We start from the raw sequence: 13,244 nt of genomic DNA, 5'->3' as shown, positions 1-13,244 counted from the left end.
GCGGCGCGCAGGCTCCTGGGCCGCGAGGGTGGTGCCGCCCGCGCGCGCCAAGCCCCGCCCACGCGCAGGCAGCGTCTCTTCCGATTGGGCAGCGCCGCCAGGCCGTCGGCGTGGGGCGAGAGTCGTCGCGTCCGGGTGACGTCTCCCGCGGGCGTCGGGAGGGGTCGTCGGCGTCCGCAGCAGTGTCGGCGGCCGCGGCGGCGGGTGGGAAATGGCGGAGTATTTGGCCTCCATCTTCGGCACCGAGAAAGACAAGTGAGTGAGAGCCGGCCGCCGGGGTCCCGGGTCAGGGGGGCGGGAGGCGTGCGGCGGGGCTCGGCGGGGGGGCCCGGGAGGCGGCGGGAGGCCCGGCGGGCCGGCGGGGGGAGGGGCGGGCGGCTCTTCCGGCCTCGGGAGTCGCGCGCCGCCGCCTCGTGCGCCCGGGCGGGCGGGCGGGCGATGGGCTGGGCGGGTGGCGGGCTTCCGCTCGGGCGGCGCGGCCTCTCCCGCCGGGGGCTGCTCGGCGGCCCACCTACAGGCGACCCTGGCCCCCGCGCCCCTGGCACTCGGAAGCCGCCTCGAGTTGTGCTGAAGTTGTCAACATTAACGATTCCCCCAACTTTCATCTTTTAATGTCGAGTCGGGCAAGCGGTAGTACAGGCTTCGCCCGCGTTAAATCGTTAGATAACTTAGAGTCCTAACTGTTAGGGTTTTATCCGCTTCACGAGCTTCTTGTGTGAGTTAAGCGGTGATCGGGCTGATCATAAGGACATTTGATGTGAAAAAGTATTTTGGAGATGACGGGTTTAACCAACCATGAAAGACATAATCTGATTTTAAAATACTTTAAGATGCAATTCCAATATAAGAGTAAGATGGGTGTTTTTTCTTTTTTTAGGTTGTATATCTTTCGTAATCAATTGTTAGATTAAAAGTAAAACATATAATTTTGACTTTGCCACGTATTAATTTCCAGTTTATTCATTGAAGTTTAGACTAAAGGGAATGTTTCCAGACATTTTGGAGGATAATTCTTACTTTGAAAACCCAAAGATTAAGCTTAATCTATTTGAATAAATGGTTAACATTTTGGGATTCTTTAGGGCTGTACAGGGCTTACGTGAATATGTTTTTAATGATAAACTCCTAAGTTTGCTGTAGATAATGTTTTAATACCACTTGATCAAACACTTTAAATTGTTTCTGTTTTCCAGGATGCAGTTTATCTTGTAGAATGTCTTCTTTTACACATTCTAGAATCTCCTGTGTTGTTTGGAAGAGGGGGTTATATTTTTTCCTAGCAAAACTCACAAGACAAAAGCATCAGTCATACTCACTCCAGAAACATTAATTGAGTCAACTCAAGGCCAATCTCTGGGGACTCAAAGATGGGTAAAATTTGGATCTTGTTCTCAAGGAACTCAAGGAGTGAGGGGGGTACTTATCATGTAAAGGATAACTAAAGTAAAACGCATTAAAATGTATTAAGTGCTATGGAAGAGGTGTGTGCCCCGAAGGCTGTGGCTCCAGAGGCAGCAGCTTGGGGAACATGATCTTGAATGGATTGGCCAGCTCTGCTGGAAAAAGAGGCTTCTCGGAGTTTGCTGAAGAGCATGCAGTGTTAATTTCACTCTTGAGCTTATGTTAGTGTGGGCCATGACTTAGGTCCCATGCAGTTTTTTTCCGTTGTTCTGGTAAAAAGCTGCATAAGGTGGTGTCTTCGCTGTTGCTCTATGAAACTCTTACTTCAGAGGTTCATTTCATATATTCATTCTATAAATAACCACATTTCAATCTGTTGGTGGTGTATTGTAAAAATCATGGCTATAATTCAGGAAACTTGATTATTTAATCTAGGTTTCTCATTTCAGGGAGACGTGGGGTTTTAGTTTCCAGGAAACACCTCGACTCGTAAAAAATGAAGATGATGATTCCCGCTTACCTTTTTCTTTTCTTTTCTTTTCTTTTTTTTTTTTTTTCAATTTAAGCTGGAAGTAAAATGTAGGTCTATACCAATTAAAAATATTTAGCTAATTACACATGTGAGGTTATGGACATTTTCTAAATCTAAGCATAGATTAGCCTTTCTAATATCTTCTCTGTGATAGTAAATCACGTCTTTTCTTTTACATCTTTTCATTTTATTTCAGTAGTTTAATGAGCACACTAGAAAAGTTTTGACTGATAGACTAAATTCAGTAATTAACTGGGCATAATGAAAAGAGAGTCATCTCTGGAAGTACAGGACCAAGGATTGTTTTAATTATATGGAATAGTTGGGTATTAATTGTTGAGATGGGTTTTGTCTATTCTGGGATATTCTTAAAATAAGCTTTATTTTCGAGTGACTTCCTGAAGATGTAATTTATATACTCAAGTGAAATAATCTGAAGCAAGAGCTATAAGTTTGCAAATACATGTAGTAATCATTTTCCTCTCCTGATAAATTCAGACTTTTCCACTTTTATTGCTATCTAATAGTAAATCAATGGCTAGTTGATCTTCATGGTCCATCAGATTTCACTGAGGCCCTTTGACCTTAACTCTGGATGGCCCTTGCTAAAAACTTGAATCTACAGGGTAACTTTCCCACCTCTGCAAGTCTAAATTTGAATGGGGCCCACTAGTAAGAGTTCATAATTCATCATAGATGGATTATGCTAAGCCACCTTGCATTGCTGTCACGCTGGCTGGAGTGCTAGTTTTGATTTTATCTGGATGGCCCAAGTATTGGAGCATTTTAAGGGAGGGCTTTGCGATATGGGGACAGAAGGTGGCCTTGTGTACTTCCTGCAGACGGGGGGTGGGGGGAGTTCCCCAATAGCTTGTTTTCAGTGTATTGAAACCACGGGGAATGGTTTACTTAGACCTCTTTTTGGAAATTTCCTATTGGTCTAGTGTCTTGGATGAGGGAACCTGGACTTTGTGATTACTTAGATAATAATGACTACGTGTAATGAGCACACAGATGGTACATCTGATTCTGGTTCTCGGGACAGTGCCATGTTGGCATTTTCCTCAGTTTACAGATGGCTCCTGAGACCCGGACAGGGACGGGCTACTGGCCCAAGTCCAGGCAGCTAGTAGCAGACTCAGGATCTTGACCCCTCGCTACACTGTGTTGATGTCCTCAAGAGAAAATTTCATCGTGGAAGACTAGAGAACAGATAGGTTTTAAGTTAAATACAGTTTTAGATTAACTTAACATACAGTTTAAGAGGAAACGATAGAGAAGTACAGTTGACCTTTGAACCACGTGGAGGTTGGGGTGCTGACCCTCTGCACAGTCAATAATCCAGTCTGAGTTTAACTTCTAGTCAGCTCATGTCTGCTGTTCCGAATCCTGCGATTCATCCAGCCATGGGTCGTGTAGTACTGTAGGATTTAATGACTAAAAAACCTGAATATAAGTGGACCTGCATAGTTCAAGCCCGTGTTGTTCAAGGGTCAACTGTAGTTGAAAGTGGAGGGGATTCCAGTGCGGAGGAACCAGGTTAGAATTAGAGTGTTCTTCATTGAAAGAGTACCATGTTTTTAGAGGGGCAAATTGAAGCTGAGTAGCTCTAAAATATGGGAAGGTACCTATTACCAGTAAAAACAATGTGCCTATGTTTTTGTGAAGTAAAAGAAACTTTTTTTAGTTTGACAGCATTTATCATGTTGATGACATATTTCCATCTATTTGTTATCTTCCCAGCAAAATAATCAGCTCTTATTTTCCCTTACAGAGTCAACTGTTCATTTTATTTCAAAATTGGAGCATGTCGTCATGGAGACAGATGCTCTCGGTTGCACAATAAACCGACCTTTAGCCAGGTTTGTTTGTTTTTCCTTTTTTTTTTCCGTTTTCATGTAAATGATCAAAACTTCGTGTACTTTACAGAGGCAGTTAATTTCCATGTGTTAATAAGCGGGGGTTTTTTCCTATAGTTTTATTTTCCATCTGTGTTCATAAATGTGTTTGTTTAAATGAGAATGAGGCAGGTGAACCACCCCTAGCGGAAGGTCTGAGAGCACCATTCCCTGTTTTTGTCATTAGAAAAACTTGTTGGCTGTGACTGGTTTTCACTGCCTTACCACCCTCCCTGCCTCTAACAGGCGTGGGCTGGGAGGGGCGGCCGGGCCTGCGCTGCCTTCGCCTCTGCTCCGGGCGCTGGTAGATGCAGAGCTGGCTTTCTGCTCGTTGCTCTCCAGGCAGTAGAGGAGACGCTGGCGCGATCGTCAGCAGAGCCGTCACTCTGCATGCAGGGGCTCTCCAGTACTCCCGGGTGTGTCCCCTCTGAGACCCCGGCCAAGGACACAGCAAGTCGTATCATGTCATTAGAAACACGAACAATGAAAGTTAACGTTAGAGACAGGCATTTACCTTCAGTTGTTCATGGCCAGTCTGTTCAGTTAATTGAGAGATGCCTGTTGCCTTGGGCTTGGCTATGTTGTGAGTTCAGATCAGTCAGAAATGGTGATTTTTGATAGTTTATTTTTGGCTAATTGAAGAAAAGCCAGGGGTTTACACCCTGCAACAGATCCAGTGAATTAAAGGGAGAAAGCACCTCTGGGAGGAACAGAAAACTTCTGTCCGTGTTTACCTGAATGTTTGGATTTGAAAAGAATCTGTACTTCAGTCTTTCCAGACTGAGGGCCCTTGAGCTCCTTCAAGCCACCCGTGAAGTCTGAATGTGCAGCCTCAGAACCACTGAGTATAAGTATTTAGGAAAGTCAGTCAGTTGTAAGAAAGAGACGGTATTTTCTAACTTAATAGCTTTGAACATGTCTCTTTCGAAATTCAGAATATTGGAGAATTCACTTTACGTTTTCTGTTTGTTGTATTTTTTTTTTAAGTGCTTCCATTTATGAACTAAATCTTCCCCACTAGGCCAGTGGCCATGATTCCGTTAAAGTTTGGTGGGGTCAGGTGTATGTGTTAACTTGAACATCTTGTTTTGATTCATTTGGTTGGATTTAGGTAATCCTGACCACCTGTGATTTTAATGGAACTGAATTACTCCCTTTAAGTGAAGTTTCTTTTATTATTAAACAGCCACTGCCAGATGACCTGAGTGAGAGCTAAAGTGAATTTCCTGTTGGATCACTGGGCTCAGTATAGCTTTCCATCAGAGCTGTCACACACTGGTGATTCCAGTTAAAAACCAAGTGCGGTTGGCTTTGGGAACATCGGAGTCCTGAAGTGGTTGACTCGGGGTGGTGTCAGTGGCTTGCAGAGAGGCCAGGCCCTGGGGGTGGGTCTGTGTGGTGGCAGCGGTGCTGCGTGGCTGGCGGGCATCCTCCCAGCTTGGTTTCCCAGAGCAGACTTGCGGCTGGGGGACCCGCACGACCACTCCCCTTGACCCCGCAGCTAGAAGCGGAGCCGGCCGGTTCTGTGAAACCACTTACAAAACTGCTTTGGATACACGTTGAGACTGAATGTTTATTTTCTTAAATCATGCGGTTTATTGGCTCAGCTTGTAAATCTCTAGCGTAATTGAGTGTGGGCTTCTTTCTAAGCTTTTACAGTGATGTGGACGTTAAGATTCATGTGATGCTAGCCTACTAACTTAAACATGGTTTGTTTTTTCAGACAACTTGAGTTTGAGAAGAACGGTACAATGTAAGGTTTCAAGTCTGCCTGATCCAGTTTAAAGCACAAGGGCTAAAAGGATTTTTTTCCCTTAAAAGAAGGATTGGAAAAGAGCAAATGTTTTAAGCTATTGTATTATGTAAACAGAGATCCCACCAAGAAAATGTAAATATGATAGGTGTCCACGAGAGTTAGGAAACCCATTCGGTGTGCCTGTTTCCTACGAGATCAAGAGAGCTTGATGGACTACATATACTTGGGTTATGCATTTGGTTTTAAAATTTCTTTTCATATGGGGAATATGATTATAATGTGAATTTTTCGACATCGTAGCGTCTGCTAGCTTGAAGTATGAGGAAATGTTAGCGCTCTATTATTTGCCTTGTCTTAAAACACTTCAGTGGCGTGGGACTACTCAAAATAACAATTACAGTTTCTTCTTGGTTGCTGGCTGACTTGACCTAAGTCACTTGACCTAAGTCACCGCTCAAACTCTGTTTTCATAATATGATGGTTTGGGTGTACTCTTCAGAAGACAAGTGTCTGACTTGCAGGAAACAAACAGCAGGCGTTGAGCCATTTGCAAACAAGTTGTCTCTTTGCAATTGTCTAATATATGCACAGCAGCCAGTAGAATTCCCCTTTTTATTTTTTTTTCCCCGCAGACCATCTTGATTCAAAACATCTATCGTAATCCCCAAAACAGTGCACAGACGGCTGACGGCTCACACTGTAAGTCCCACAGTTGGAGAAATTTTTTTAAAACAATGGTGTTAAAGAGCCCACTCTTAATTGAGACAAATAATGTTGGCTTCTGAGCTGCTGACATAGAGCTGTTGCAAACAGGACACGGTGCTGGAGGTCCTTGGCGCACACAGCAAGAACTTGATACTTGGCCGCGTTCAGCAGGCTGGCCGGGAGGTCACTGGCCGGACCTCTTCCCACCGTGGACGTTTGTTAACGAGAGGGGTCCGGCCCTGTGACACCCAAACGTCACCAGCCAGTCATTGGTCTTCACGGTGACTGAACCCTTGGCAATTATTAAGTTCTTTCTGTGAAATCAAAAACCTTAGGAATATTTAGGATTTAATAAGGTAAGTGGCCCAATAAGTGTGGGTTTTATTTCACCATTATAATTTTTCCTCTAGGAAGTAGAGATTTCATGATACGTAATTATTGTATTTCTCTAATCAGTTGATACAGGCACTCTTTCTCAGTTGTTCATTAAAAGTTTCCTATAACAGGAATATTTTGGTAGTAGCCTGCCGAGTTGTTTGCATTCTTAACTGGATTGGAACTTTGAAATGGAGAATTTTTACAGTCTGTGACAGAAATACAATATGAGCATGTCATGGGATCTCTGTTGCATTGCAGTGTCAGGGTGCTCCAAGACAGCCATCAACTAAGAGAAAACATCTCTGCTTCGAAAGAAAATAACTTGATCTTTTTTCAGCACTGAGTCTTGACTGAAGTGATCGCCACAGGAAACCGGTTAAGTGTTTACATTTAATTTTCCATGATATAAAGTTGTTGCGTTTTGTATTTCAGACCATTGCCCTCTTGAACATTTACCGTAACCCTCAAAACTCTTCCCAGTCTGCTGACGGTTTGCGCTGTAAGTTCATACAAGTTCCTTCCCTGGTTCCCTGGGCTTGCGTGTCAGAGCTCAGCGTCAACTCCATCTGGTCTGCCGCTGTAGTGTCAAGGACCACCTTTCACTAGAGGTGTCGAGAGCTTATGTCCCACTGACCCCATGGAAACCTCTGTTTGAGATTGGGACTCGTGCCCACTTATTTAGGAAGGAAAAAGGGACTGGAGAGGGTGCCCTTTACAGAGCGTGGAGCTGCTGCTCTTCCTTCCGGTACCTTGGCCGTCATCCGGGGGGAATGTGTGTCAGCTTAAATGCGGACTCAACGTTCTTCCCGCTTAACAGGGAAAGTTTCTCTGACTTAAAAAAAATTGTTCTGAAATTGTTTTTCAGATTTTTTTTCTTATTAGACTTTTTCCCCCTTAAACTCCGTTTTGGAGATGATGCTTTTAACTGCGAGAGCCCTGTTGTGAGAACGCTTCCCACGTGGGGCCCTCCACGCGGCACTGTCCCCGAGTGCAGCACAGTCCTGGTGGGCTCCTGTCTTCCTCAGATGCTTTATGTAGGTGTTTCCAACTTCAGGAGTTAGCTTATTACATTTGGGAAGTAAAGGATACTTGGTAGGGAATAGCTCTAGACCGGGCATTCAGTAGACATTACTGGTTTCTTCAGGTAATGGGAAATGCTGAATTTAAGTTATGGATGTGGTATTTACTGAGGGGTATCTTTTAGGGAACAGGAGAAATATTACTATCTCTGGAAAGTTAAACTACAGTTTAAGTTTTACAGCTGTTGAACCATAGAGTGGATTTAGTCATCTGAGGATAAACTGAAACGAACATCCTGGACTCGTGTTAAAATCAAGGGGTCCAGACCAAAGGGTAGATGCTTCTCATTCACCAATTTGTTTTGAAGCTGTAAAAAATAGATCACAGAGTAACACCACGAGGTACCTTTGGATAGCCACAAACCTGGATCAAATACACCCTTGGCCCGGAGCCCCTCAGTTTATAGGGTGACCTACAGTGGGTGAAATGGTCCCAGCAGCCACCACCTCCTCAAGCTGGCCCCAGACTGGGAGGCCTCCCAGTTCCGTGTGTGTGCGTGCACGGTGCTTGTGTCTGCAGGGGAGGGACTGGTACATTTTTCCTGCCGAGACACTAAATGTTTTTCGATGCTAATGCTGACCTGATAGAGAATTAATTTCTTTGCCTGAATCTGATGGTAGCAGGATTTACTTGGTAGCCCTTGATTTAAAATACCTGGTTTTCTGTTTTTTAAAGAAATAAGTCAATGGGTAGAAGAAACTGTTTCTCTATGGACTGATTAAATAATTTTTGTAACAGCCCTACCCTGGGGTAGAAATGAATGAGAAGTAGATGACTGAGTTATGACAGTTAATCACTCTTTGCCCTGCTTGTTTTTTCGGGGATGCGTATGCTTTATTGACAGAAGAATGTTGGATTAGTTCTCTGTGTCTATATTTGCGATTCACAGGACTCTTGTTTTGCATATGCTACAAAAATAAAAGTTTAGCTGTACTAAAGACTACAATTCTGGGGTCCAGATTGTACAAATTAAACACAATTTGGATTCTACAATTTAGCTAGGTTCATCAGTTTCCTAAAATTACTGGCTCTTTTTAACGTACCCTTTTATCTGTAGAAAAATAAGCTATCTTTGCTCGGATTAAACTTAAATATGAACCCCAGTTTAAGAGCGTTTCTGTAAGAAAACTGGGTACTTATTTAAAATATATTGAGTCGTGTAAATACTCTTTTAGTTGAACAGTTTTTTAATCACTCATCTCTGCCTTTTAGGTCATTTTGATTGACTCAAAAATTTTAACCAGAGTATAGGAGATAAGATATGCCCACTATCAAGCATTTTAAAATATGAACTTGACATAAATTTTTAAAATACGATATTCTGTTATATAGTAACAGAATAGAAATTCTAAGAATATAGCCAGTATTTTAACAGCCACCAAAATTTGATTCTCAATATTGCTAAAACTTTTTGAGTGTGTGAATATTTTCTGTCTTCTCATTTTTTCTAATGTGGAGAAGGAAATTTTAAACATTAAAATCTGCCCTTGGAATGGGCTTCACTTGACTAGCTTTTCTGTTGTTCAGAACTTGATTTCTGGTCAGGGAAGAAGGTACGTTCACAATAGCTTTTAAATCGACACGAGCTGTCGAGTAGCCATTGTTGCCTAATGCATTCAGTAAGTTCTGTGTGCTAATGCAAGCTGGATTCCTAGAAATTCAAAAATAACTAAAATGCAGGGACACCCCCCCCGCCCAGCTCCAGTGGCAAGAAAGTGAACTTAAATCATTGTCAGAATCAAAAACTGAAGTTCTTATCCTTGAGGTAAAAAGTTTCCCAGAGAGCTCGGGAACTGCTCTCAGGCAGCGCAGGCAACGCAGTGTGGATAGAGCCCATGGCCACAGCCCAGCGCCCTTGGCGGGTGCCCAGAGGGGACCACCAGTCCAGGAGGCGGCCTGTGGAAGGTGACAATTAAAGACAGGCTGTCCCAGCCTCGAAGCCACTCCCTGGTCTGGCTGTTTGGAATGTCAGTTTACTGACACACCAGCTTTGTGCTTTCTCAGATTTAGGTTCAGAGAATGTTAGAGTTTGATGGTAAGATTTGGTAGGAGGATGACGAGGATAGAATGTAAATTTGCAAAATCTATCCACACACCTGACTTGATTTCACTTAGTGCATGTGGATTACGAAGAATAAACTTGATGAAAATAGTTTGAAATATAAAATAATGCTTTCTTCAACGAAGCATTGTAACTTTCCCTTTATGCGAAAGAGGGCGTTCAAAATACTGTAATTGAACTTGGTAATTATCCTACTGAGTCTTTATTTTCGGTCATTTGGGTTTTAATCGCATCAGAAAGAATTTTAATAACATTCTGTGTGGCTGCTAATTGGTAAAAGAAACTAGTCAGGAACATAAGCTTTTAATCATTTACCCTGATTTCAGCTTTCATTTTAACCTAATAAAGGAAAGGAAAAAAATCAGTGTGATTACTTGGCCTGTATCTTAAATCTAAAAAGGAAGAAAATTTTCATTTAAAAATTTCTTAATTTGAGAGTCAACCTTTTCCTCACACTTTCTGAAAATGTTGGCCCTTTGATGCTGATTAAAACTTGTTGTGATTTTAACATTTTAACAGCCAGAATTGAGATTGTCGTAAGGGGCATTTAAAAATCTCACCACACTTTAAAATTCCAACAAGTGGCTGTGTAATGCAGAGTCTTCAGTCTCCAGTAGGACGCAGCTCTCCTTTTCTCTCTAGATAATCTGATGTGTGTTGTGTAGCAGTTTGAGTTTAAGCGCAGAGCTGTCTCAGTCACAGCTCCCTGCTCTAACCAGCAAGATTTCTGTTGTTCACAGGTGCTGTGAGCGATGTCGAGATGCAGGAACACTATGATGAGTTTTTTGAGGTGAGCTGTTGACTGAAACCCCCTGACCTGTCGTTCACCCTCTGGAACTAGGACTTTTGTCCATTAATAAAAATTCCTAGACGTGAGTTATGTTCGGTTACTCTTTTATCTCTGTTGTGACCCTCAAACCACTGTCCTCCCTTCAGGAGGTTTTCACAGAGATGGAGGAGAAGTACGGGGAGGTGGAGGAGATGAACGTCTGCGACAACCTCGGAGATCACCTCGTTGGGAACGTGTATGTCAAGGTAGGAGTGAGACGGCAAGTGGGACTGAGGAAGGGTTAGTGCCCTGAGCCGCTAACCTCGAAGTTCCACGTGCTCAGACCTGCCCATGAATTCGATGCGCTGACCGGCCCTCGTTGGCTGTGGCTTGGGTCCGGTGGCCGGCCTGCGGGTGCCGGGAAGACGCAGGGAGGGCCCCGGTCGGCAGGTGTCTTCGGCTGTTGGTTAGCGGCTGTTGGACTGGGGAGAAGAAGCTGGTTTATATGTTTGGTTTCTTCTCCCCCGACCCCTTTTTTTTAATAAAACTTTCATCGCCTGCATAAATCAGGACGTGTTCTTTTAACCAGTTGAATTTGAAAACCATGGCAACATACATGGCATGAGCTTGGACCGTAGAAAAATTAACTCATTGTAAATAAAGGGTGGGCTGGCTCTTAAATTGCTCTCCAACGTTATCCCACCTGAATTACTTTACCTGTGAACATGTGACGCATAGTTGAGTCAGTAGTTGATGACAGTTGTCATTGAAGTGTGGGCGGCGGCGTTTTTGCCTTGTCTTTTCAGTTCCGCCGTGAAGAAGATGCGGAAAAGGCCGTGATTGACCTGAACAACCGCTGGTTTAATGGCCAGCCGATCCACGCTGAGCTCTCCCCTGTGACTGACTTCAGAGAAGCCTGCTGCCGCCAGTACGAGATGGGGTAGGTGTGGGCAGGCCCCAGGGGCACCCTGGGCGGGTGGAGGGCATGCCCCGCATGACCCCGTCTATTCTCCCGCAGGGAGTGCACGCGGGGAGGCTTCTGCAACTTCATGCACCTGAAGCCCATCTCTCGGGAGCTGCGGCGGGAGTTGTACGGGCGCCGCCGTAAGAAGTGAGTACTCAAGTGAACCGTGACCGTTTCTTAACCAAAATACTGTTTTCAAGTAAAGCTTGGCTTTCATGTCATTTCTCTTTAAAAGGCACTGCTTAGAACGTAGTGCATATTTTAAAATATAACACGTACTCTTTGAAGGACATTTTCCACGCACGCACGGCTTCCTCCTTGTTAGGTCGAGATCAGACCTTAGTAACTGAGGGAACCGTTAAGCTGGTGACCACTAAAATTAGGTTTGTTTACACAGTGTTTATTCTCAGATATCTGGACTTCCTTTACATGCTGCCTGTTTCCATTGGGGTTCCTTGGTTTTTATTGATTTGGGCAGGTTTCTTTGGCTGGGGGTGGGGGCACCGCCCTGTGGACCACCGACAGTTGGGCACCGTTACGTGTCTGGTCCTGTTGCTTAAGTGCAGGGGGTCGTGTCACCAAGCAGAGAAAAGGCCAAGGTGTCAGCGTAACGAGTGACTTCTCCTACTCAGACTGAGTTCTGACCCCAGAGGGCTTGTCGTCCCTCTCCTGTCAAACAAATATTTGGAGATGCAGACCTTATTGGTGATTGTTTCATTGTCAACAAAAAGAAGCATAGGAGAAAAAGAACCCTGGCCTCCCCTCGCCCACAGTGGGCCCGACGGACCCCGTCGCTGAGCTGCGTACATGTCGGGGCAGCGGCTTGGCCGGGGCGGGACCTGAAACGGGGGTCAGATGTGGGGTGAGGGGTGTGTACGTCCCGTTCGCTCTGGATTAGGGTTTCCGCTGGCCGTTTGAGTTGGCGCCACAGGAGGATACGATAGAGAAGATGTCATAGCTCTTCAGTCTTCAGGTGCCCCTTTTTATCCCTGACACTTAAACATCTGAGATGAGGGCACGTCGTACAGCTCAAGCTTGTGGCTTAATTGGCAGCGTTTTTCTCCTTTGTTGGCCTCTTCGGCACAGTGAGCTGCAGTGTTCAGCCGTGTCAGTCCCCGTCCTGTGTGTTGCGTCCTGCGGTGTGGGTGCCATGGTGTCCTTTCCTGTCCTTGGTTGCAGGCATAGATCGCGGTCCCGCTCTCGGGAGCGTCGCTCTCGGTCTAGAGACCGTGGCCGCGGCGGCGGCGGCGGTGGCGGCGGGGGACGGGAGCGCGACAGGAGGCGGTCGAGAGACCGAGAGAGATCTGGGCGGTTCTGAGCCGTGCTGTTCTTGCCGCGTGTCTGCTGGGAAGTGTCGTCCGTCGTTGGTTGACCGAGCCAGTTCATAATGGGAGTTTTTTTTAAAAAAACAACAAAAAAAACAAAGATGGGTTTCTGAATAAAATTTGTAGTGATACAGAATTCCTGTGTGATTTCTTGTGCCAAGTCTTTGTTTCCAGTCTCTTCCTTTACAGACCTGCACATACATCATCAGCCCTTGAGGTGAAGGTATTACATCAGTCACTTCGTGTATAAATGACACACCTACCAGTTAAGGGAAAATTCATATGCGAAAAAGGCCTGTTTCTTGTGATCTGCATGTTAACAGGTAATCCAGTGTTTCTCTTCTGAAGCTGTTAGCCGACTGGAGTGGAGCCTG

The 13,244-nt window shown here is 44.8% G+C and overlaps 1 protein-coding gene across 4 annotated transcripts; it reads left to right on the top strand.

Annotated features, from left to right (window-relative positions):
• The first annotated feature begins 34 nt into the window (after positions 1-34).
• U2AF1 (U2 small nuclear RNA auxiliary factor 1) lies at positions 35-13,006 on the top strand. Of its 4 annotated transcripts, none has more exons than XM_036850529.1 (8): positions 35-255; positions 3,708-3,795; positions 7,103-7,169; positions 10,553-10,602; positions 10,749-10,847; positions 11,388-11,521; positions 11,600-11,692; positions 12,725-13,004. In XM_036850529.1, exons 1-8 carry the CDS (start codon positions 212-214, stop codon positions 12,861-12,863), a joined length of 714 nt encoding a protein of 237 aa, XP_036706424.1. In that variant the 5' UTR covers positions 35-211; the 3' UTR covers positions 12,864-13,004. The 4 variants fall into 4 exon arrangements, with proteins under 4 accessions (XP_036706424.1, XP_036706427.1, XP_036706425.1 ...); XM_036850532.1 differs by having other exon boundaries at positions 122-255; positions 11,388-11,509; positions 12,725-13,006; XM_036850530.1 differs by lacking the exon at positions 7,103-7,169 and adding an exon at positions 6,220-6,286 and having other exon boundaries at positions 122-255; positions 12,725-12,966.
• The last annotated feature ends 238 nt before the right edge of the window (positions 13,007-13,244 follow it).

Source organism: Balaenoptera musculus, chromosome 4, assembly GCF_009873245.2.
Source record: "Balaenoptera musculus isolate JJ_BM4_2016_0621 chromosome 4, mBalMus1.pri.v3, whole genome shotgun sequence".
In the NCBI taxonomy this organism is placed as follows: Eukaryota; Metazoa; Chordata; class Mammalia; order Artiodactyla; family Balaenopteridae; genus Balaenoptera; species Balaenoptera musculus.
This window is presented reverse-complemented; position numbering and strand designations above follow the sequence as displayed.